At 31.6% G+C, this 27,281-nt stretch overlaps 1 protein-coding gene across 2 annotated transcripts; it reads left to right on the forward strand.

Annotated features, from left to right (window-relative positions):
- Positions 1-89: 89 nt before the first annotated feature.
- LOC139490931 (SWI/SNF-related matrix-associated actin-dependent regulator of chromatin subfamily E member 1-like) lies at positions 90-23,944 on the forward strand. Of its 2 annotated transcripts, XM_071278075.1 has the most exons (17): positions 90-160; positions 3,755-3,820; positions 4,224-4,249; positions 5,954-6,028; positions 7,057-7,131; positions 7,561-7,692; positions 8,613-8,688; positions 9,002-9,072; positions 9,863-9,920; positions 10,564-10,736; positions 11,114-11,215; positions 11,561-11,824; positions 12,227-12,514; positions 12,830-12,910; positions 14,155-14,374; positions 17,662-17,850; positions 23,236-23,944. In XM_071278075.1, exons 2-17 carry the CDS (start codon positions 3,772-3,774, stop codon positions 23,352-23,354), a joined length of 1,998 nt encoding a protein of 665 aa, XP_071134176.1. In that variant the 5' UTR covers positions 90-160; positions 3,755-3,771; the 3' UTR covers positions 23,355-23,944. The 2 variants fall into 2 exon arrangements, with proteins under 2 accessions (XP_071134176.1, XP_071134177.1); XM_071278076.1 differs by lacking the exon at positions 17,662-17,850.
- The last annotated feature ends 3,337 nt before the right edge of the window (positions 23,945-27,281 follow it).

The following is a 27,281-nucleotide window of genomic DNA, read 5'->3' on the forward strand; positions in this document are numbered from 1 at the left end:
CAATTTTCGTGGTCAAAATGTAAAGGGTTTCACACAGATTGTAATTATTGGAATTAAAAAAAAATATTATAACATTTGTATACATGATCATACATCGCGTCACGAGAATTTACGAGATTTCATTTTCTTTTGTCAATGCCGAAAAGTGAGAAATAATAAGGTAGTTATATCCCTAAAAACATGCTTTAAATCAGATCGTATGCAAATATATTAATGACAAAACCCAACCAACGTGTTATTGCATATATTTTAATCACCTCGAATCGCTGAAAACTCATCAAAAATATTGTTTGCCCATTGGAATTGGCATTGAACAAATGTTGAATAAATTATTTAGCCATCATTCGGGTCAGCAAGAAATTATTACTGACAATTATATCAATTCTCACACTGACAGGTGATCTTAGAAACGAATATGATGACTTGGTTAGAACTAAGCAATAGACAGGAAGTAAATGACATAAGACCAAGATTTACTGAAAGAGCTAGCGAAGGAAATAGCCCCTATACTCACACTGATCTTCCAAACATCAATCGAAACAGGGGATGTACCATCTGACTGGAGGAATGCCAATGTTAGCCCAGTCTTCAAGAAAGGCGAGAGATATAGAGCAGAGAACTACCGACCAATATCTCTGACTTGCATATGCTGCAAACTCATAGAGCACATAATCACAAGCCATATCATGAACCATGCAGATCGCCACCAAATTCTATACCCATTACTACATGGCTTTCGCTCCAAACGTTCTTGTGAAACCCAGCTAATTGAATTTGTGGACGACATCACTAAAAACATGAGTGCAGGTAAACAGACAGACGTACTAATTATGGATTTCTCTAAAGCTTTCGACAAAGTTGGTCACAGTCTACTCGTTCATAAACTCGAACACTACGGAATCAGAGGAAATGTCAATAGGTGGATTGCTAGCTTCCTATCACATCGGACACAAGCAGTAGTAGTGGATGGAGAGAGCTCATCACATATTGATGTAGAATCTGGGGTACCCCAAGGCTCAGTCCTTGGGCCTTCGCTATTCCTGTTTTACATCAACGACATGCCTGATGGAATTAAATCTACTATTCGCCTATTTGCTGATGACACCATAGACTACCTTACAATATCAAACGACAAAGATTCCAACGACCTACAAAAAGATCTAGATAAATTGGCAATATGGGAAACCAAATGGAAAATGGCCTTCCACCCAGACAAGTGCAATGTACTCACCATCAGCCGGAAAAACAACACCATTGCAACATCATACAAACTACATGGTCACACTTTAGAACTTGTCAAAAGCGCAAAATACCTAGGCTGCACATTCACGTTCGAAATGAAATGGAATGACCATGTTAACAACATCTGCAACAAAGCCAATAGAACAATCGGCTTTCTAAAACAAAACCTGAACATCGGATCAACGTCTGTATGGGATCCATACAACAAAACAGAAATAGACCGAATTGAGATGGTTCAGAGACGTGCAGCACGTTATGTGATGAATAAACACTAAAATCACTCAAGTGTAAGCAAGATGTTAAACAACCTAGAATGGAGATCACTTGAACAAAGAAGAAAAGATGCAAGACTAACCATGCTCTTTAAAATAGTAAACGAGAAAGTTGCTGTGACAAAGGAAGATCGTTTGATTCCACCTAAACGATTGTCAAGAAATATGCATGACAGAAGCTTCCAAATTCCAGCAGCATCAAATGATTACCGGAAATTTTCTTTCTTTCCACGAACCATCAAAGATTGGAACAGTCTACCTCCTGGGGTAGTGTCAGCGCCGTCAGTCGAGGCTTTTAAAGCCTCGGTGACAAAGCTGAACTAAATTCAAACAATATGGGGGGAGGGGGGAGGGGTCCGTATGCGCACCGAAGTCATGGCAAAATATTCAATTAGTTGATTGTGGCCATTATCCGGTAAAAGTAGAAGTAGACAGTCTGTAGCTCAAAATGCATTTTTTTCAAGAAATAATAGACATAATTTCATAAAATTATTAACTATTTATCCTAGTGGCAGTGCAAATTCTGTGATGAATTTTGCACTCTTGACCCTCTTGCTGCCAGTTGTTTTTCAGGGTTGCATTTCATATGCCAGAAAATACGACCACTCGACGTTTGTGACAAGAAATGCCAAACAATGACGTCAATCAATATATGACGTCATGTTGTAATGACCGTTACATGTGAGAGCCATTGTAGAAACATATTAATGTTCGGTCTTTCATTTTGAAAGAGGAACAGCAATGATCAGAAGCTTGCATAAATCAAAACATGGACATACATTTATATGTGTCCCTCCAGCACAGTGGTTGTAGACTGACATATGTATCCCTCCGGAAGCAAGAGGGTTAAGCTGTAAAGGGTTATCCAGAAGGGTTCTAGAATTGAAAGCCCCACTTCCATGACTTTTATAGGTTGCGTTCGCCATACTTGAATTGTGTAACTATAGAGCGTGATTCTACACTACAGCACCTTAACCCTTTGATCTAAAGCGCTGCCATGCGTCTCAGATGTCCCCAGCTTAAGTCTTGGAGAAGACAATATGGCTTTGCCAAGAAAATCATGCTCTCTGGAAACATTTGGCGCTGTACTCAAGAAAACAGCAATATGGTTAACGTTAAATATCATTTCTACCTAGAGTAATCATTGTTAGTCGTATGATATGATGACATCTGAGGTGAAGGAACATGAAGGGAATGCCACAAATAAAGCACATTTATATGATATAAACAGTCTTCACGCTGAACTGCTAAACCTACAGGCCCACAGCTCAATTTTTGGAAAGTTTTAGTTAAGATTATGTTGGCCTGTAGGTCTGATTTTTACAGGCCCCAGAGCAATTTTACCATCATGGGCTGCCACTAAGCGTGAAGACTGTATAAATATTTTTTTCCAAGTGAAAAACATGGTAAATAGTTTATACAGCATCATGTACAGCATAACAACCATCTACATGTCTTGCTTCCATGTTGTCTGTCCCGAGTCGATCCTGTCCCATATTTAAAGTCAATCTGTTCCCAATTAAAAAATATATTTATCAGGAATAATAATGACGATATATAGGAATTGTAATTCAAGGTCATTATAACAACAAAAATGAATGTCAAAATACATAACAATAATACCATATTAGCTTTTTAATACCAAATAATCAGTTATGAATAATCAACATCATGAACATTTAAGGATAAAACATCTATTAATCACAACAAAAAAAACCCAATAATTCATTCATAAGATTAAGATTTATTTTCTCCTGAAAATATAAATATTGGGATGTAATATAGCCTTTCTTTGAACAAAAATAGGGTGCAAATTCGAAAGAACCCAGTGGGCTTATGTGTTTTGGGAGCAAATGGATCCACTATATATATATATATATATATCAACAAGTGTGATGGACCACCATCTTAAAAAAGGGCAAGGAGATCTTTCCTATTTTCTGTTATTTAAATTGTTAGTCAGAAACTGCTTTAAAAGGTAAAAGAGTAATTTGGTTGATTACCCATGACTGATGCCTATCATGAATCAGGACAATTTCTTTTTTATAATATTTTATTGTATTGCTGTTGAATATTTTGATAATCAATCATGATCAATATGTTCAGTTATACAGTACTTATTGATGGTTTATCTGAATGTGTTTGTACAAGCTGTTTACATCATCCATCTATCTTTACATACATGTATTCAGACTTTATGCAATGATTTTTTGATAATTTACATGCATTATCTCTTACAGAACCAGTATTAATAGAGATGGCATTACCTCTCATACGAACACACACACAAGAGCGACCAGTTACACGTAAGTCAATAAAAAGTAATTCATTGAACAACTTGAATAATATTCTATAAATACATGAAATAGTATTCTACTGATGTTCATCATGTTTATCATGTTTATATCATTTTGAACATTTTTTACATTTTGAATCAAACTGATGTTGCCATGTTTTATAAGTGTAACTTAGAATTTAGACAAAGCTTTGCAATAGTTGAACTTGTAATTGTTTTAGTGTAAAGGGGATGTTATTTGTCATTGTTGAACTTGATAATGTTTGTTAAATGTAAAGGCTAACTAGTGCAAGTAATATTACAACATTTGAATTTATTTTTTATGATAAATTTTCAATCTCCTTGTTTTTGTGCTGAAGTTTGATTAGTTTGTATTTTATATCAGACTCCAGCATTTTATTTTTATTTTGCAGCTCAAAGAGGAAGATCTATTGGATCAGTAAGTTTGTACTTGTAGTTTTACACAAATGAAATTATTTATTATTCAAAGATCATGTGTGACACATTTTTTGATTCATTGCCCATCATCTTCCTGTTTAATGAATATATTTATGTATCAAAGATATCTAAAGTTAGGAATCAAATTTCATGAGATAATGCTTTTCTGTTTGATGTCCTGATAGAGGGGTTAGAATTAGTGATTAAATACATGTAGCTTATACAGTCGATTCCACTTAATTGCATACCGCTTAATAGCATAATTCGGTTAATTGCATAGTTTTCTCCTGCACAAAACCATTTCCCATTCATCTAATGTTAAATTGTCCGGTTATATGCATAGCTCTACAAGTGGCCTTTCGGTTTATTGCATAGAAAATTATTGCCGTCTAGATATGCTTAGTTAAAACTGACGAGATTTTTGACCGGAAACGGTCATTTGGTAAGTATATTTTTCTTGAATGCATCCTTATTTTCGTTATTATTTCATATTTACTTTTGTGTTATTGAAATAAAGTTTTAAAACAGTTTCTTTCGTGTTTATATTATGGAATTTGATTTAAAAATAAACCTCGATGTCTACACAGGTAAAGTTTCCCATGTTCTATTTTAAGCCTCGAGGTCATAAAAATGTCAAACAGATAATTGTTGTAAAAACACTGACCATTCTACTTCAAAGGGTGTTTAAAATTGACTGGATTTAAACAATTGTCCATAGATTACATTTGGGGTTACTTTTTAAAACAAAAACTCCTGCTAATTATCGATCATAACCAATGTGAACTCTATTGGGCTTGGGGTGATCTGTATTAATGTTAATATCCCAATATTATAGGGTATTTACATATGGTTAAAGAATTTTATACATCAATCATTTGTTTTTAATATTTTATGAAAAGAGCATTTACTTTTAATTATTATATTTTCTCACTTTCAACACTTTTGTCCAGCAATTAACCCGTACAGGGCCCCACCATTACTGCTTTGCATATACGAAACTAACAAGTTGTTACTTCAGTGCCCAACTGCATATCAACAGCAATTCATTACACATCTGTTGTTAAAATAATTATAAACTGTGAAGTATTGTTTAAAAGTTTATTTTAATCAAAGCCGAACAATGTACATTGTACATATGGGTCATAGAAACAAATCTATTTTTAGAACAGTTTATTTTCGTATCCCAGGTAAAGGAAAGTCTGAATGCAAATAAACTAAAACTAAATGTGTTTATAATCTTTATTTAAAGAAACAAAATAAAATAACACATATGACACTAGAGTAGACATAAAAATTTTATTAGAATAAATCAACATTCAGTGTATTGTATGTGGATTACAGACGTTCATCTTTCTTCAGGGATTTCTTTTACTGATCTGGTTCTATCGATGTTATTTGACTGTCATTTGGCATTTCGGATATAAGCATACTCCGCTTTATTGCATAATTTTGTCTGACAAATAGGCTATGCAAATAACCGGAATCTACTGTAGTTCATCTTGTTAGTCATGAATATGCATGTAATATATCCATTAGAATTACTTGCTATGCAAACAATCAATCACCAATCTAAGAATAAAATGATAATTTAGACATTCAATAGTCGAAAATAAATATTAATTTTTTATATAACTGATTGTTCTTCACTACACACACATATATAATATGTACATCATTTAATATTTTGCTTATTTTCCATTTGCAGAATGCAGGTAGTCCATTCATAACAACTCCTCATGGCAATCCAAACTTTAACCCAACCAAAGTTAGAGGTGGAGGAGTAAGTATGCATATTAATAAGTGTTTTTATGCCCTTCCTACGATAGCAGAGGGGCATTATGTTTTCTGGTCTGTGCCTCCGTTTGTCCTTCTGTTCCACTTCAGGTTAAAGTTTTTTGTCAAGATAGTTTTTGAGGAAGTTGAAGTCCAATCAACTTGAAACTTAGTAAACATGTTCCCTATGATATGATCTTTCTAATTTTAATGCCAAATTATAAATTTATCCCAATTTCATGCTCCACTAAACAAAGAAAAAGAGAGTGCAACTGGGGCATCCGTGTGCTATGGTCACATTCTTGTTTGTTTTGTTTTTATTTTTCAATGTTCAGGTAGATGTGTCAGTAGAGTGAAGATGTTATCTCATGTCATTTCAGAGTTACGGTACTTCAATTTTTGGCAGCTTCACTATTACAGTTCTTGAGTTATGTCCCGTTATATGCTAACGAGGGCTTCATCTCTGTCCTTTTGGACACATTTCCCATTTATTTTTTTGTAAGTTACTATTAATTAATATTAATTTTAACCATGACTGTATAACATTTTATATTTTAATATTTTATGATGTATTTAAATGAGTAGTTTTTGTTGCAAACTCCATTAGAAACTTTAATTGAGATCATTTTTGGAATAAGGGAAAGGGGGAAGTGAGAAAAAAAATTGGGATGGAGGTCAATTTTTGTTTCTCATTTCAAATTTCAGAATTTAAAAAGAAAATTTCTTCAAATATTTTTTCTTTGAGAGGATTCATATTCAACATATGTTCAACAGCATAGTAAATTGCTCAAAAGAAAAAAAATAATTTGAAGTTCATTAGACCACATTTATTCTGTGTCAGAAACCTATGCTGTGTCGGTTATTTAATCACAGTCCAAATTCAGAGCTGTATCCAGCTTGAATGTTGTGTCCATAGTTGCCCCAACTGTTCAGAGTTCGAACTCTGCGGTCGTATAAAGCTGTGCCCTGCAGAGCATCTGGTTATCATTTGATTTCAATTTTCTAATTATTTTTAACACATATTTTATTTTACAGTCCGACAGCCGAGCACCAAAAGCACCTAAGGCACCAGACAAGCCATTAATGCCTTACATGAGATATAGCAGGAAAGTATGTAACAAACATCTCTTTTCTATACTATTTATATACTGTTTGAAAAACACTTATGTTCAGGAAATATTATTATACAGTTATAATTAGAAACAAAATAGTCTGGAGTCTGTTAACATTTTCAAATAGACGAAAAAGTAGCATAAATTTTATTGTAAGAACTCATATTGTAAGCATCTTCGATTATGACTTACAGTATGTAAATATCTGATAAGGGATAATTTTGTCTACCTTTACATATTAATATTTTCAGTGTGTCAATACTGCTGCACTGATTTAAAAAGAGCTTTTTCATTTTCAATTGCATATATGAGCCATTGATTGTGTTTTCCTGGATATACATGTAGAATACCCATGGTTTTAGTATGGAGTAATAATTAACTTTCAGTGAAGGAAGCACACGTATAAAATGGTGAATTTTCTTTGTAGATATGGGATAGTGTAAAGAATTCTAATCCAGATTTGAAGCTATGGGAGATAGGCAAGATCATTGGACAAATGTGGAGAGATTTAGATGAATCTCAAAAACAGGAATTTATGGACGAATATGAATCAGAAAAGGTAGGAATCCACATATTTCTCTTTATGTACTGACAGAATGTCCCTTTACTAATCAGGGTAATTGATATTTACCAGCATAAAGAAAAGTTGATATATAATAACTATTTATCTGATTTTTTAAACTACACAATTTTCAGAGTTCGCGAAAACTTCGTTTGACCCGTCGGTCATGGGACCGACAAAGCAAGATTATTTGTCAGTCCTACAAAATTTTAGCCTGTCCTAAAAAATCTGTCAATTTGATCCTAAAATAAAAATAATAACATATTTTATCCAAAAATATCTTTTATTATGATTAGTTTTATTTTTCACAGCCACGGACAAATTAATAATGAAGGACCAGTTCTGATCTTCTGATTGTTCTTAATTAAAGTAATTTCTCTATCTTTTTCATCAACTGAATCATTTTCTCAGTATTTGTTATCTCCATCTAAGATTTCAATCGCCGATTGTTTGCCAAGAACAAATTTGGCAGGCCACGTGTAGATCGGCACTTTTGTGTCCATAGGTTTCAGTTTATTTATAACAGGAAACCAGTACCGGAAATTAGCAGCAGGTACATCTGAAGACCGATGTAAACACATATTGGAATTAGTTGCGGTACAACTAATTACCGATAAAAAAAAGAACTACAACGGCCGTTTTTACATCGGTCATCAGGACCGGCACTAGCTTTCAAAATACTGGTCCGAGCCTCATTTTGACCGATAGGACCGACAGGACCGACCATTTTCGCGAACTCTGAATTTTCATGAATGATCAAGAGTTGAAATCGATATCATTAAGTTCATAAGATATTAGTCTCTTTGAGAAAACATGGAATCAGCATAATGAGGATTTACAATTGTATGTAAAATTGAATTTTGTTTTATTGTTTAATCAATATTGAAATTGTAATTAAAAACTTTTGTTTTTTACAGGCTCAGTACAATGAAGCAATGAAACTGTATCATAACTCCTCAGCATACCAAGCATGGGTTGCAGCTAAAGGAAAAGGTAAGAACATATTTGATAATTACTCAACACTTTCTTTTATAAAAGAACTGTTTTGGTTATTCTTTTGTCAATATCTTTTAAATTTAATGTAAATAATGAACCATAGGAACTTTACATTTACAAATAGAAAATCGTTGCATATTAAAAATAGATATAAGATAAAACTATTGTACAAAGGTTTTTAATTTATAACTACCGGATAAAGAATTGAAAGTTAATATTAAGTAAAAGTTGAGTTTACTGATTATAGTTTTGAAATATGGGGATGTAATTTATACAATGTACATGTAGCATGTTATTTTGTTTTTTCCAGCTGCTGCTGAGGCTGCTATGGAAGAAGAACAACAGAAGCAAAGAGAACAAAGAACACCTAGGGGTCAACAAGTAAGTTACATTTTCCTGAAACTGTACAAGTATATTCAACTACACTGCATTAAGTAAATATATAAAAGAAGATGTGTCAAGATTGCCAATGAGACAACTCTCCTCAAAATTCAAATGACACTGAAATTAACAATTATAGGTCACAGTACAACACTATAAAAAGCCCAGAAATGACAAATGTAAAACAACTTTATTTGAATTTTCTTCCCAGTTATATTTGATGTATGATATATTTATAATGTTCCATTTAGTATTTATATAGTTTACATTAGGTAATATATCTTCTCAGAAGGAATTATAAGCAAACAATTAAATTTTGTTTGTGATCTATAAAGACCTTTTGCTAAAACCAATCACCAAAGCAATTTTGTTAGTTTTGTTGCTGAGTTACAATCTCATTGACACATACCCAGGATCTCTGTCCCTTTATTCACACTCTAATCAAATAATCAGTTTTCAGGTTTTCCATGTTTTGGAATTAAATTGTTATGTTAATCATTCTCGGAAGAGAGAACAAATTGTTCATTAAAGACACTTGTTTAGTAGAATGGCTGCTATGATTGATACTGTAGAAACATCAGTTTCCTGGGGTTAATTTTTTTTGTTACATCTTAGTCTTAATTTATGGGGATTAAATTTCAAGGTTTACAGTATGTTAAAGTAATATTCTATGTAGGTTTAAATTTCTATGGTGTTTTAATTTCCTGGATATTATCTTTCAGGGAAATGATAAAATTTAAATCTTGACAAAAATATTTGCTACACATGCATCATATTCTTTATTTCATAGGCAGCTAAAATGGAGGCCCAAGGGAGAATAAGTATACAGCAAGCTGATGAGGATGAAGGTTGGTTTAATTTTATAGAGCGGAAAACAAATGAACATTCAACTTTTAAATCTAGTCTTTGACAAATGCAGATAGGAGAATATATTAATATTAAATTTGAAACTTTTCACTTGAGGCCTTATGCAACTTCTGACGCGGAAAGAAATAAGATATAAGGTTAAGGTAATGCGAAACCTTTTATAAGGCGGTATCAATTAAAACATTGTACAACATGTCAGTCAAAGCTTTTCAAATCTTTTATAGCACTGCAATTATAATATAATGTTGGGTTTACAATGCAGACTTCTTATTTTTTACCTCTACTATTATGACTGTCAATGTTTATATTTTAACAAAATATATGAATTTTCTGGATGAAGTTAATTACCTATTTAGAGGGTACTTCAATTTGATAGCAAATCATCGAAGCAAGAACAGAAACCCCAATTGTCACACATCCACTTCAGACATCAAGTTCAACAATATCTAGATAAGTTTTGAACAAGTTAAACACAATTACAAAAATAAACCATTTGGTTTATTATCTGGTCAATGAAGCTATTGATGTGGTAGACATGAAAATATTGTGATTAACTTTTTATATGTTTACAACCATAGAAATATCTCTTTTACGTTATAATAAAATATCATTTATTTTTTGTAGATCCAGATGATGGATTTTCAGTGAAACATATAGCCCATGCAAGATATCTACGTAATCATAGACTTATAAATGACATATTCAGTGAAACAGTGGTACCAGATATACGAACAGTAGTTACAACAGGCAGAATGGGAGTACTAAAACGTCAAGTGCAATCATTAACCATGCATCAGGTATAAACATTTTCATAGAATTCTTAGTCGTTATCAATTTTTGGGGGGTATCAAAGTTTGTAAGCTGTTATATTTACAGTAAATCTTCATTTTATGAAATCTGTGTCTTTGTTTTTGCATCCTGTCACATACAGTCCTGAAAGAAATTATACGTAGTACTGATAATTATTAGCAATTAGAGTAATAATGTATGTTTAAACTATAAATCCAAGTAAGGCATAGTCTGGTAAAATCAAATCTGTCCTATACAATACTATGACTGCAATAATCATGAACAAATTATAAACAAGATGTAAAAATTTATCAAAAATTTAAGGGATTCGGTGGCACAAGATATTATTTCTTTAGGTTGTTATCATTTTGTCTTTTTTTTACAGAAAAAATTAGAAAACGAATTACAAACAATTGAAGAAAAGCATGAAGCAAAGAAAAAGAGATTTTCTGAGGCTAGTGAACAATTTCAAGAAGAATTGAAAAAAGTAAGTGGACTTATATTGCTAAGTTTATGATGTGATATTGAAAGAGTAGCTATAAGTAAGCTTCACAGTCCTAGACAATTTATTTATTTTCTTGTTTGTTATAATCTTGATGATACAATTGTTACACTGATAGTTTGCTTAGCAACATATTTGAGGTTCATGAATGGAAAAAAAAGACTTGTTTTAAGATCTTGTCATTATTAAATGTTAGGGAACAAGCTTCTTTTTGGGGTTACACTAAGATGTCAAAGGTAGTAAAGCATCTATATGAGTATAGCTAATTCTCATAATAATACACAGTGATACACATGCACACATACAGTCAATAATATTCTATATTTACAGCTGTGTGAAAATAAACCACAGATAAGTGATGACATGTTCAATACAATGATGGTCAAAGCCAAAGAGGAACTGAAACAAAGACACATACAGTATTTACAACAGCAAGAAGAAGAAAAGAAAAAACAAGCAGAGCTAGCAGAAAAAAGAAAGAAAGAAGAGGAGGAGAGAATTAAACGAGAAGAAGAAGAGAGATTAAAAAGGGAGGAAGAAGAAAGACAGCATCAGTTAGATAATCCCGTACCACCACCACCTATTGTTTCAGAGGTAAAGATACTCATGTGGGGCTGTATATTATCCAAATTGAAGTCAGACAACATATATGTAGGATCATTGTTTATTCTTATTTTATGTCATTGGAGAACATGAAAAAAAATTCTTCATTATAAAGGATATAAAGATAAATTAAACAAGACATCACTTTCTAATTTTGATAAACATACATTAAATAATATCATAATAACATATGATGTTACTAAACTGGGAAAAAAGTTTAATATATTAAAAAAAAAAAAAAAAGTATAGAGAAAAAAGCTACAGTGAATGCAGAAATTCTGCAAATATAAATTAAATTCTGCTATATAAAGGTCAACTATCAGATTACAATAGAGTTTGAAACTTTATCCATGTTTTTACATACAAAATAACAAATCTTGATTATTGCAATAGGGACAAGTTATGCCAATTTTGCCACAAGTTATGAACCCAGGTGTAATGCCACCACAGCCACCTGTTTCAAACCAGAATATGGTCCCAAATCAGCCAATGATGAATTCACCAAATTCAGTGCCTCAACAGCCACAAATCATGCCCATGCCGAATGTGGTGCCTCAACAGAACATGTTACAGCCACAACAAATCATGCAGAATCAGAATATGATGCCACAGAATGTAATGCCACAACAGAACATGATACAGCCACAAACTGTTATACAGCCACAGCCTATGATGCCACAGGTTGTTATACTTAAATAGTAGCAATACAATTCTTAATACCATGTGATTTATATGACTAATATGAATTAAAAAATGAGTAGTTATACTTCAACTCTTAAGGTATGAATTAGAAATTAGTTGTTAAACTTCAACTCTAAGATCATGTGTAAATACTTTTCTGGCTTGTATTTTTAAGTGTTTTCAAATCTGTAATAAGGTATTGTTAAAAAATCTGTTGTAAGGTATTTTCAAAGATATGATATGTTTTATCCTTATATATGTTACTGATGGTAAAGAAATGATCAGATGGTATTTTGTGATAATTTCTTATTTCAGGATCCTTCGATGGAACAGGCAAACCAACAGCAAATGATGGAGATGGGTAGCATTGATTCTCCTGATTCTCAGAAAACAGAGGTAATCATTGTACTAATCTATAGATGCTTCATACTTTGAAAAAAACATACAGTAACATTGAAGATGTTAAAAAATTTATATATACAGTCAAACCTGATTAAACCGGACCCTGAATAAACCGGTTTCCTGTACATTCCGGCCGAAAATGAAAGTCCCATTTTTTTCCCTTCAAAGTCTTTGTTAAAATACCCCTTGTAAACCGGACCCTGTGTATTCCGAATTCCGGTCTAATTATGAAGTCCCAATACTCTTAATTACATTAATTATTACCTGTCAAAACCGGTTTGTCTAATTAGTTTCAATGATCGATATGCAATCAAAACATATTTGTTTATACAGTATGACTTTTCAGGATAATCAATTAGTCAGGTGTCAAACTGTGAAGTGAACTTACAATCGTACAGAAGTGAGCTGTATTATTTATTAAAACATTATAAACGTGTCAATTAAACGACAAGACACACCGAATATATCTCGAATTTAATTACGTTTTGTAACTTGGATAAACAAATTTAAATCGCAGCGTAAGAAATTTACATCGTGATGTCGAAACCCTGGGTTCCCTACTTTGAACCCCTAAACAAATGACCTTGATAATGAAAAACACTCGGATGACAACTATCAATGGGTAAAGTACACTGTACGACAACGTTTCGATAGTGATGAAATTATGTTTGATATTATATTCTGGCTTTTTAATAGGCCATTCCAACATTTCAAATAAATAATCATGGAAGTAAATCGAAACTCTCGTCTCACAATCCAAACAACGCGAGCATTATGATGCAAATGCAAACAATGGAAATGGAAAACGAAGTGAAAGTATTTTAATTGATCACATATTCTTTACAATCAAAGAAAACTTTTATATGCAAAATATCGGACGTCACAAGTCATTTACTTCCGGTCAAAACGGAAACCTGAATAAACCGGCTCACTGTCCAAACCGGCCCTTTTTCATAGTCCCGTAGCCGGCCGGTTTATACAGGTTTTACTGTATAAAAAAAATAATATTTCAAAATATTAATAAAGGATAATGAATGATAAAGGGTAGCACTTACATAAATAATTCAACAATTACTATCTTTTTGTTGATTCATTCAGTTTCATTGCTATCAAATATAAAAATTTGTTCTGACTTATATTTTTACTATAATCACATTTTTTTAAGGAAATATGCCTTTTTGATTTCTAGTGGACTTTTGTTGAACTATTGATACAAATTTTACCTGCCATTTTTTCAGGATTTATCCCAGGATGGCATGGCTGCAGGTATGGAAGGTGGTGGTGATGAATCGTTTAATTCTATGTCACCTGATGACTCAGCTAAGTCATCACCAGATGGCATGTCTCCAGATAAGAGTATGATGTCAGATAGCCAAGAGTCACAGGAGGACAATTCTCCACAAAAGAAGAGCAAAAAACCAGCTCATAGAAAGAAAAAGAGGGAAGACAGGAAAGAAAGTATGTTGTGTTTGTGCTTGCTTGCGCATGTGGATTTTCTTTTTATAAGTAGAGATCATTATCTGGATAGGTTGTGTAGGATATAGTTATACTTGTCCACATTTTCATACTTTTGTTAACTGTATTTACTCAACTTATTTCCGTATTAAAAGATTTCTCATAATCCGGTCTCCATATTGTTTGTCAGATTCAAGGTAATAATCAGGTTTACAGAAATGTTCATTAAGCTCAATATGAAAATATTCATCAACTCAAATATTATAAATTGAAAATGTTGCTGAAGAAGGAAAATGGACAAGTATAACTGGTTAGGTGAAGGCATAGAACACGGATAAAAATAAGATTGGAACACTTGTAGTCATTAGAAAAGCAAAAAAAAAAAAAACAGGGTAAGATAGTTGCGTATCATTTTCCTTTTCTTCATACACAAACTTCTTAGTTCTTCAGTCAAGTAAAAATATCTAAACAGTTTACCTGATATGATTATATAATTGGTTGACTATATATATGAATTCTAGATACCTGTAGATAAATCTCAAATGGTAATCCAAAACATCAATATACTGATATATAATTTAATATTGACAAGTAATCTTTTATCAGTTAAAAAAAGCCACACATACACTAGCAGTGATTAAGTAATCAATAAACACAGATTTGGAACTGCTTTAACATTAATATTGTTTAGATGTGTTTGTAATTCATTACTATCGGACTTCCAAGTAGGATGGTAGTAAGCACAATTTCTATTAACCATTGTAATATTGTATTGTTTTTCTGAATTGCAATAAATAGCCACATTAAATTTTAGTGTTTATAGACACTGTCGTCCCCCAGATAGATGAATTAGTTGTATAAGGCATCATTTGCTAGTGAATAGCTTAATTTAGGACTTGGCCATTGCTAAATGAAGTAGATAGTTTTAACGCATGTTGGATAATAAAAGGCATGACAATGAATTCTGTGACTAACATTTTTTGGCATGAGAAGTGATGTCAGTTTGTGGATGGATATTTATATTGCATGCCATTGAATTTGACAAACTGTACCTTGCAAGTTAAAAATAAATAAAAAATAAAATAGAATTTTTGTTTAAATAATTAGAATTTATGTTTTTTTGGGTATGATGATTTTGTTATTTTGCATCAGTAATGGGGAAAATATAAAACTAACAGCACAGTAAATTTTCCTTTTATTTAATCATTCATATCATAAATATTTCCTAGTAAGGGACGTCCCCTGTTTATGGTTGAACAAATGCTAAGGATTTTTTACAGCAGTACTTTACTTAGAAGGGGGAATTCATGAATGAATTGACTTGAACGTTGTTTATAGAATGGAGTTTGAATGACAGCATGTTTGAGATCATATTTTTGTAATGACAATACTTCCAGAATTTCCAGACTGATCCAGTTGGATACACACATTTTATTTTAATTTTGTTTAGTTTTAGTTCTTATAATTTGCAAGGGAACAGCTTTGTTTTTTCTATGAAAACACATCTAAGGAAATCATTTGATATGTCATAATAATTTTAATGAAGCATGGAGGATATTTGTTTTCAAACTTTTTATAGCCAAATAATTTAATAGGAGGATGCGAAAACACAAGCTGTTTAAAGCTTGTACAAATCTCACTCCAAAAATTATCCTTTTTAATTTTGGAGAGTCAAGATGGAAAAACTTTGTGTTTCAATGTCTCTGATTTTGGCTAATGTCAATATGAAAATATAAAGAGAGAAAATGAAGAAGATATTTTAAATAAATACTCCCAAAATTGAGTTGATAATTGAGTTTATTAAACAAAAGTCTTGGAATGCAAGAAATCCTTGTGACATTGTATTGCATAAGCATGAAAATTTGAAAATTTAAGTTATATAGATGAGATTATTACAGGCATTTGGCTATAAATGAATATTTTATACTATTTTATCAAATTATGATGGATTATACTTTAATTGAAGACTTAGATGTGTTTTATGGTGGTTTTATGTTATTTTATGCATGATATTAACATTTTAACACTACTAACAGATTTGCTGATAAAGAAATGTGAATTTTACAGTTTGTATATTTTGAATGCAACAGACAACAACACAATATTATACTGTACATTTCAGTTTATTTTATTTTTTTTCTATTTGGTTATATTTAACTAATATTCTCTTTTACTTTGCACTTTATCTTTTGAGTTTATTTTGTTTTATTGCATTTTCTTCAATTATCTGATTTAATTTTCATTTGGTTTTTATATTTTTTTGTTATTTTTAAGTTTTTTTGCACACTTGCACTTTTGTTAAGAAGCAAATTGTTTGAAGTATTTATAAGGTAACTTTCCTACCCCAAAGTCAAATTAAGCAAACTAGTGCCTTTAAGTGAATGTTTATTCTGCATAATAAGTTATGTATATCCCGATTTTTAGAAAAATAAAAGTCCCAGTCCCTCATAGTCTGGCAGTGTAACACGTTCATCCTTAATTTTTTTTGGGGGGGCAAAGAATTAAAAAGATGAGATTTGGATTAGTAATTTATTGCTGATAACTGTCTAAAATTTTTACATCTATGTTCTAACACGTGTCCATTGATATAAGCTAAAATTTTGCTCAAACTTGACAATGCTTAAATTAATGTTTTTACGCATAAAGCAGTATTTTATGAAAATAATGGATTAAATACTGGAATAAAGAAGAAAAAATGAAAAGAAACTATTTGCTGATTAACAGTACTAATGACCATTATTTTGGGTGTTACACATTTTAGTACTAAAAGTTATTGCACCAAAATTAACAAACTAAAATGCACATAGATGAGCCCTGAACTATGTATGCAAGTTCACCATGAATAGGGGATGTAATATGAATCTTCTATTAAAGTCAGTTCTTACATTTTTAAAGGTAAAGATTGACATAAATTTCATGATTTAAAGAGCAAATTATTTATGCAAGCATAAGATATCATTACAAAGTATCAAGCATTTGCATCTTCCAAGTTACAGAAGTTATTCCAACATCCATTAATGTCCTTTCAGCAAATTGAACATTAAGAAGAAAATGAGATAAATTCAACCATGAAATGTTTGTTTAACTTTGGCTTTTGTCCCCTAATATTTGTGCCACATCCCTAATATCTTATTTCATTTATGTCTGTCATTGCTAGCTATAGTAGCCCTGTGATATTAGTCTGTAAGAATTGAAGAAAGTTTAAAATTAAAATTTTAACCCTTCGTGATATCAAATCTTTTGCCAAGTTGCCCATTTGTACCCCAGTGATATGTTATTTTAATTTTTAGGTCCCCGTCGGTACCCTTGTGATATCTGTGGTAAGGCGTTCAAACACAAGCACCATATGACGGAACACAAGCGCCTCCATACTGGAGAGAAACCCTTCCAGTGTAAAAGGTGCCTCAAACGCTTCTCTCACTCCGGATCTTACAGCCAACACATGAACCACCGCTTATGTAAAACCTCTGGCGGTAACGGTGAGAAAATCATTCATCACATTGGCCCAATGAAGGGTTCTAATGCATTTCCATATGGCCGAGATTGTCCTATTGATCCTGTTGGCATTTTTTGATTAATTTGCTTTAAATGAATCTGAATATTTGACATTCAAAATTTTTCACTTTGGAAATTTCAAAACAAGAGTGTTATTAGGCCTCTACAAATTTAAAAATTACTGGTAAATCTGCTAATATATTTAAATGTTTGATGTTTCTGTTATTGTTTAATAGGTGGTGGAAATGATTGGAACCCTCCACGTAAAATTCACTCATTGCATTTCACTTGTCACCAGAACTACATTTTGATTGAAAACAAAAAAGTACTAGGGAAACTTACAAAAAGTGGTGTACTCCTCTCTACACAGTAGAAGACTATGCCACATTTTAAAAACCAAATCTCTTTTGGAATGATTTTTTCTTTACTTTTTGCATTAACATTTTTAGCATAACAATTGTTGTTTTTTCTTTTGTTTGTTTGTGTTTATTGCTTGTTTATTTGTTGTCTGTCAGCATGGTAACATTGCATTGTCTTGAAACTGGTGCATCACAGAATTTGCATATGTTGTAAAGTCCGTTGCATATTGCAATCATTGTAAATATTTTGTTGATGTAGATTTTTCTTTCCAGGAAATAACTTTTATTTACAAGTGTATCTATCTTTGTGATAGAAATTTCAGGGATATAGTACAAACTTATAAAAAACAGAAATTGTGCACATTTCACTATTTAAGATAATGGCATAAGAATAGAAATAAAAAATATATTTCTATTTTCAAAATACTTTAAAAGTTCAATTGTTATAAATTCATATTATTGGGCAAAATTTGTTTTATTTTGTACAATACAAAAATATGGGATGTGGTAAAAAAAAATTCACCGAAGACCCAAGTAAAACAATGTAAACAAACTACAGGTCACTGTGGTCTTTGGTGGATAGTTATTATATTGGCAATCATACCTCCTTATTTTTATGAAGAAACTTTGAATATTCATGAATCTTGAAGCTCTTTTTTGGCATAAATTTAAATTCAGATAAAAATTATCATGAGATATTAAATGTTCCAAAGTTGATTTTTAAATGTGTTCTTATTTAATTACAATATGTCAATATAGTGCCTTTATATCATTATAGACATGTTATTGCACAAAATGAGGGAAGATCATAATTTTTTTTTTGTAGGACGAATCTTTGTTCTTCGCCTTTATCCAACCAATGTGTTGTGTCGTGTGTTGTGACTAATCCTACTAAACATCTAACGATAGACCTACAAACACTAATTCACCTCTACACTTAAATTTTGATACTTTGTCTTAAAATGTTATGTATAAAAACATATTTATTTCATTTACTATCTACTGTCTTTCACAGTATTGTAAGTCAGTGTTGGACGTTGTTGGAATCAATATGTTAGTTGGTATGAAAAATGTATGCTGTATAATAATTCAATTCTCTGTAAGAATATTTTGGTTTTATCTGTAAATGAGACAGTAATCCAACAACATTCAAGCCAAGAACACAGCATTTTATGTTAGGTTGTGTTATGCAAAAGCAGAAATGTTAAGTTTTTATGAATTGGTACTTTAAACATTTTAGAAACTGTTTCAACAAGAAATCCAGAACATTATTTTCTAAGGTTTAAATAGATAAAGCTTAATAATATAAAAAAAATTGGACAATTGTTTACAACATAATTAAAATATTGACTCAACCTGCAATAAATAAATTTTTTAATAAGTTTTTTTTTTTTTTTTTTTTTTAAAGATCAGCAATAAAATACAGTACAATACGTTTCATTTTTCAATATGCCCTTTTACGGTTAGTTCGGACATATTGTATGTGGGGCAGATTTTCAGAATGGAGGTAAAAATGGTGTGAAAAATATGGGAAAACATCATTTAAACAGAGCAGTTGCTTGGAAACATGCATAGGATTTCCAATTCTTTTATACCGTTTCCACCTCTTTCAAAAAAATCTGCAGAAACTCAATTGCGGTTGTATATTGGTATCACGTCGTCGTCCCCATCTGAAGACACATGGTTTCCGAACAACAACTTTAGTTTAAGTGAATGGATCTCTATGAAATTCCACAATAGGAAGGTTGGGATTGATTTTGGGGGTTAAGGTCCCAACAGTGTAAGAAATAAGGTGCCCAAAAGGGTTAAAATAAGCATTTTTTTCTAGTTTCCGGGCAATAACTTTAAGTCTTGTGTGTTAGTGTATGGACCTTTATGAAATTGTACAACTAGGTTCCATATCACAAAGGGAAGGCTGGGATTGACCTTAGGGGTAATTGCCCAAAGGTTCAGGAATTAGGGAAAAAAATCTTACAAAAAGCACGCAATTTTCTAGTTTCCAGACATTAAATTGTGTTTAAGTATATGGATCTCTCTACAATTGTAATGCAAGGTATCACAACATAAAGGGAAGGCTGGGATTGGATTTTGGGGGTAATTGCCCAAAACGTTCAGGAATAAGGGGCCAAAAACAAGCAATTACTTGAGGTCAAGTGTATGGATCTCTCTGAAATTGTACAGCAAGGTACCATACCACAAAGGGAAAGCTGGGATTGAGTTTGTGGGAAATAACTTAATTGAGGGTTAAAAAAAAAGGGGTGGGGGACATTTTTTTCACAATTTATTTTTCTTTTTTTTTTCTTAAAATTTTCAATTTTTCCATTGATTTATATTTCTTATTTGTATATTAAAGCAAAAAAATACTGATATGGCAGGAGATACACATCATATATGATGTGTAAATAATTATATTTATAAAGTATTGTGCAATTGCAGGAAATCTTCAATTGCATAGTATTGCGCTATTGCACAGTATTGCGCATTAGCAAGAAATCTTCAATTGCGCAATGGCAAGAAATCTTCATTTTCACACAATTGTGCAATAGCACAATATTGCACCAAAGCAAGAAATCTTCAATTGCACAGTATTGCGTAATAGCAAGAAATCTTCAATTGAAAATTAATCAAATATTTCAACCAATTTCAAATTTTTAAGATCTTTCACCACATTTATTTTGTCAAAAATTTGATCACAATCCAAATTCAGACAGTATCAAGCTGGAATATTGTGTCCAAACTTGCACCAACTGTTCAGGGTTGGACCACTGCAGTCGTATCAGGCTGTGCTCAGCAAAGCATTTTATATACATCAGTTAGGGGCTTTTAAACATTTTTTTTTAATATAACAATGATACCTCATGAAAACAATTTGTTGATTTGAAATGAATTACGAATGGTAAATTTGGTGTCTGTTGCTTGATAGCAGTGCAAAGACAAAAGAAAGGGGAAGAAATCTTTGATGATCAAAAGCTTGAGTTTCACTTGCCTGATTGGAATGAAACTTGTAGCTATGAACAATAGAGGGAAGGGGAAAAGCCTATTGATATAGGAGTCAAAGTTGGGAGGTCACTGTTTTTAAAATATATATTTAAAAATTGGTTTCCCAAATGTAACTTTCATTTCCATTTCCTGATGAAATATAACTTATGCTGATGGAAGATATGGCGATAGGTAAGACATCTATTGATTTGGCTCCATAGGTCCACAAGTCCACAAAATAGTGTTCTTATAAATGGTCTCTAGGTGGTAACTTTACTTTCCTTTGCCTGATTAGAATGAAACTAATACAGACAGAAGGGAAACAAGCTTTAGGATTTTGTATTAATGGGTCAAAGTCAAGGTGATTGTTACTTTAGGTAGAAACTTTTGGATGTGGGTTAGCTTACAGATCATAACTTGAGTTCTCTTTTATTGAGATGAAACTAATTCAGATGGATGATAAAGAAAAGGGAAAAACACCCTCAGTTTTTTTTGTCAATCAGTTTAGCTCAAGGTCTTTTGAATAACCTTGAACTAACACATATAATGTGAAATACTCAAATAGAAATATACCTATCTATTAAAGAAGTCAATAAATGTGAAGTGTAGGTCATTATACCTAAATCTTAACAAAACCAATTAGACATCCTTTGTTTAAAACACATATGAAAAATTTCAAGATTTGTTTGAAAGGAAGGAATATTAAAAAAAGTTGTAGGATTTCTTTAAATTTTCCAGTTGATTAAAGTAGGCTGTATAACTGATTTTGAAAGTCTTAACATTTTTACTTGCAGGAGTTGTCAGTAAAATAAATACTAAGTAAGCTGAAGGACTCTTCTAGTTAAATAAAAACAAAAAAAATGTTCTCAATTCTTCTCACACATAACCTTTTTTGAATGCCACCCCTCAGTTATATTGGTATACAAATACAATAGATGACTGAGGTACCTATTCACCATTTAAATTTGATGCTACTAACACTAGCTTTATGTCTCACAACACTAATGTATTTTCTGTGATGCACCTTGTGTAAATCAAGCAATGGTCAGAATCTAAAATTTGTCTGAAAAGTAAATGTGATCAACTGTTATGCTATAAATCCTGTAGTTTTATCTATTTATGCTGGGTATATCATGTATTTACAATGGAACCTGTTTCATCAGAATGATAACTAATCTAAGTATTCCAACTACATTTAAACCAAAAAGTCTCTTTTCTTGTACACTAACTAATTTGAAATATTAGAATACAATTGTTTTAATCTTCCAAGGCATGAAATGTTTACATAGCTTTTTCTATTTGAGACAAACACATTGAGTCCTATTGTTGTTACTTAAGCCATTGGCAATTCTTTTTAAACACAATTTTACCCAAGATCGCCTTCAAGTTGAACAGGTTTCATTGTAATTTCATTCAATACAACTGTTTATGTTACAAAGAAATTACTGAGATGTGTTTATCCAAAGAACATTAGGTATCAGATTAACTGTACAGATATTATGAATTTACAACCATATTTAGTTTGGTGAAGACTTGTATTTTGGATCACACAGTTTATTTCATGTAAAATATAAATTTGTAGAAAATATGGAAGACAAGATGTTGTTCTTTTAATATTGATTGAAACTAAGTCGTCCTTTTAAAGTTAAAAATGCTTCTTGTATTGGATGATAATATCTCTAGATTTGAGAACAAAATTTCACTGGTTGCTGTACATTATAAAAAAAAAAAAACAATAGCTCACCATGCTGACAGAAAAAATATTGTGAAATTAATCAAATGAATGAAATTAAAAGCCTTTTAATTAAAGATAAACAATTTAGAAATTATTTAAGCATGTTAAAAGGATGAGAATTAGTATTCATAATATTCTGTAATTGTCAAAGAACTGGATGAGCTGTTGTTTAGTAATTTTATGAACATTTTAAAAAATTGTTTCAAATTTTACTTTGTTCAAATTTAACTTTTGATTTGCTTTACAAGAATATGCTTATAGAAATACAGAAATAAGTAAGGTTGTTATATTTTCAGGTGGCGATGAGATTAAAACCTCTAAAGAGGATGACATGGATAAAGAAGATGGTTCTATTGTAGAATCCGAGGAGGAAGATCTTGGTGAAAGCATAGAATTGTCAGAAAAAGACATTTAGTGCACATGTACTTAATCCAGAATCATTTACATTGTCATTGTTGTAGTATGTGTATAAGTAATGTGAACATAGTGAAATGTGACTTTCTTTGTTATATGTAAAAAGTTGAACATATTTCCTTAAAAAATAATTTGCTATCTGTATCCCAAACTGATTTCGTTTCTTACAACAATTGCAGTATTTAACAATCATATTATTTTCCATCCATTCATTCCACAAACAAACAATTTAATTGGTTGTGATTTTTTGTTGGACCTTTTCATTTTTGCTAGAGAATGAACATGCATGTTTTCATCAGATCCATCTAGTCAGGCATTTTCATTTACATAGTTATCATTAAATGGTGCTTGCTATATTTTCTCTTGATTTCCAAAATTAAAGACTAGCATATTTAGATAAAGAAGGATTATAAAATGTGTAAAGTGATAAGGAAAAGCAGATTAAAGAGCAATACTAATGGTTAAAAGCAAAACGTACTTTAAAAACATATTTCCATTTAAATTGTATTTTCGAAATGTTAAAAAAGATCTGTATTGATTATTTTTTGTATACTTGTATAGGAAGCAATAAAGTTATATATAAAAAAAAAATTGTTAGTTTATGATTTTCTACTGCAGATACATTGATTTATATTTAAGTAGACACTTGTTAGACATGTCTGCAGTGGTAGTCCAATGGAAGTGTGATAACTGCCTTTGTGGTCCCATGGTTGCTTCTAATCTGTGGTAAAACTTGAAAATTGTTTTTTTGCTGCTTCTCTTCTTAGCAAAAGACATTTAGGAGAACAAACTGCTCTTGTGTGAATAATGTGTCTGGTTATGGTGAACTTGAAATCTCACCTGTTTTAATTAGGTACAATATGATGGATAAGTACAAAGCAGGGATCCTTGTCACAGGCACTTGACATTAAGCAACCAACAATCTTTCAATCCTAGTCATAGGACATGAACATTTTATCAATCTGAATGTGCAAGACATAAAGATAGAGAGAAACTGTTTACAGAAAGAAGTGATATACAAGGGGCAAACATGACCAAAATCATTAATAAACTTTACATGTTGATAATGTTTGTTCAAACTTCTTTAACATTGTTTTTATATGACCGTATAATTTTTGTGTGAGTTGCTACATCAATATAAGAGAGAGAGACAGAGAGAAAATAAATAAAATGATATTCTAAAATTTCAGTTTAAAATCATTAAAAAGGCACTAAAATATTTCCCAAGCAAAGCTATCTTCAGACAGGTTTCTTCCAGGTGTATTCTGGTTTCTAGTGCTCTTAACTTTGCTCTCTAGACTTCAAGTGTATATTGTATCAGATGAAAGTTTTGTATAGACATGGACATCAATATTTTATGTTTACAAATGCCCCAAAAAAATACAATGAATTTTTTTTTTACATCAATTTATTTTTGGAAAATGACGCAGTCATTGTTCCATAACTGGCGACCTGAACTTCATTACATTTCTCTGCCTACCGCGCTTGGTTTCGTATTTACTATTTTCTATACAAACTGGAATTTGCTTGTGTTATCATTATGCATGAGAGGTCATTGTGTAGTAATCAGCCAGGAACCAGTTTACAAACTAACTGGTTTCTGCTTGTATTCCACTACACTCGAACAAAGTGTTGTAGTTTGACGGGAACCAGTTTAGAATTTGTAAACTACAAAACGTAATCGGTTATTGTTCATTCCGTTTTGGTGTTTCATACCGACTTTTATGGTTTGAATAAGCTTAAGACCCTTCAAACATTAATGTCATAGGTATATTAAAGACTGTTTTAAAAAAGGATGGAACTGTTTTGCTTTCAAAGTCGTACTATAGTGATATCTGTTATGTACGGATTTCCACTTTCACCGGTTAATTTCTTCTTTTACACGTGCTTTTGAAACTTCCCGTTTAAACATCGCAAGTTTTAAAATTGTTTTTTGAATGAATTTAACTTATTTTAACAATCATGAAGCGTTCCAGAATCATTTTCAAGCAGTTTCTTCTTCTCTTTGATGATGGAAAATAGGTTTTTCTCAAGAAAATACCGCAAACGATTGCAGAGGAATTGAAACGTACAAGTCAAGTCGGCACCTGGTTAAATTGGCATCTAGTCAAATCGGCACCTATTTGACGTCAATTCGGCATCCAATAATATTTGTTATAATATTTTCTATTCAATTAATTAATAACTGTTACCAAGTACATAGTGAATATGTTGTTGTGTATAAAGGTAAACAACGAAGCCCTTACCCAAGCTGTTGTTTTAACAATTAGACAATTATTAAAATAAAATGGAAAACTATGAGTCCCTTTCAATAAATCAAACTTTCATGCCAAATAATAGCAAATTTAAGGTGTATTTTTTCAGTAAAGTTTAAAAAGCATTAAACAAACAGTCCTGTAAAATGCTCAACTGGTTTAAATAATGCATAAACATATCCAATATCTCATGTATTAGTCCAAATAATTATGACGTCTGGCAAGGCTATTTTATTTTTTTTCTGTGATGTCTTCCTATGAAGTTCGTAGGAAGGCGTCCCAGAAAAAAATTAACATAGCCTTGCGGTCATAGAAAGGTGTCCCAGAATAAAAATTAAAAAAGCCTTGCCAGACGTAATAATTATTTTGACTACTCATATGTATATCATTAAAAATACACCAAAAAAGTCATTAAGTTGAGAAAAATAAATATATACAAAATGTACATGAACACCCAAAAATGTGAAAGTTAGTATTTAACTCTTTTTGCTTAAATACTGAAAAAAATTCTGGCAACCCCTTACTTATTTTTTAGTATTTTTGCTTAAAATACTGTTAAAATTTATATTTAACATGGGTGACGAATTGACTAAATCAGGTGTCGATTTAACCAGGTGCTGATTTGTCCAGGTGCCAATTTAACCAGGTGCCGGTTTGACTAGAATTCTTTGACAAATGTTTGAAATTACCTGAGTTTCATTAGACCTTTGATAACAGTAACAAAAAGATTATTTACTTAATATTTTGTGGGAGAAGGGGGTTCAGACTATGTGGTATCAGGTCTGTACGCGCCCAATACACTTTCGCACCCTACACGTTCGCACCTCGCACGTTCGCACCCAAGGTCCGTTTGCACTCTACTCATTCGCGCCCATTTTTAATTCAAATTCAAGTTGAATAATTGGAAAATCATGATTGTTGTTTTAAATTGCTTTGGTGTAAATACTAAATGTATTTATAGCTTGGTATGAGTAAAACATTGAAGATTTTTAAGGAAAAACACAAAAGATAATTGTTTTTAACAGCTTGGTCCCTTTGATCTGAAACAACGAAACAATAAAATATAGGAACCAAAATATAGCAATCCACTATTATAACCAAAACATGATAAAATCTATTCAACACACAGAAAAAAACATAGTCAGAATCTCACTTCATTTTGAAAGAAGTCAATGAAACAAAGTTATAGCAATACACTAACAAAACATGATTAAGAGTTATTCAACACAAAATAAAACGTTGACAAAATACCACTTTATTTAGAAAGGATTATTATAATTTTTAACAATACGCTATCTAAAACATGATTAAGATTTATTCAACACAAAAAAAAATGCTGTCTCACTTTATTTTGAGACAATGACAACAATTATATTTATAAGAAAACACTTGCTTACAGAGTTATTAAACACAAAACAAATGAAGATTGGGTGCGAACATGTAAGGTGTGAAAGTGAAAGGGGCGAACATGAGTGGGCGCGAACGGACCCGGATTCAGACTATGTACCAGTGAGAAATATACAAGCCTTTCTACGGTATTTATTTGTACAATTCAGGTAGTCTTGACCTATTCATTTGTCTTAAAAAAACAGCCAGTTGCCACCTTCACTTCACACACACACACATATACGAATATCAATTATATGCTTACGAGACATGTTGCATTGTTAAAC

Source organism: Mytilus edulis, chromosome 10 (genome assembly GCF_963676685.1).
Source record: "Mytilus edulis chromosome 10, xbMytEdul2.2, whole genome shotgun sequence".
Taxonomy (NCBI): domain Eukaryota; kingdom Metazoa; phylum Mollusca; class Bivalvia; order Mytilida; family Mytilidae; genus Mytilus; species Mytilus edulis.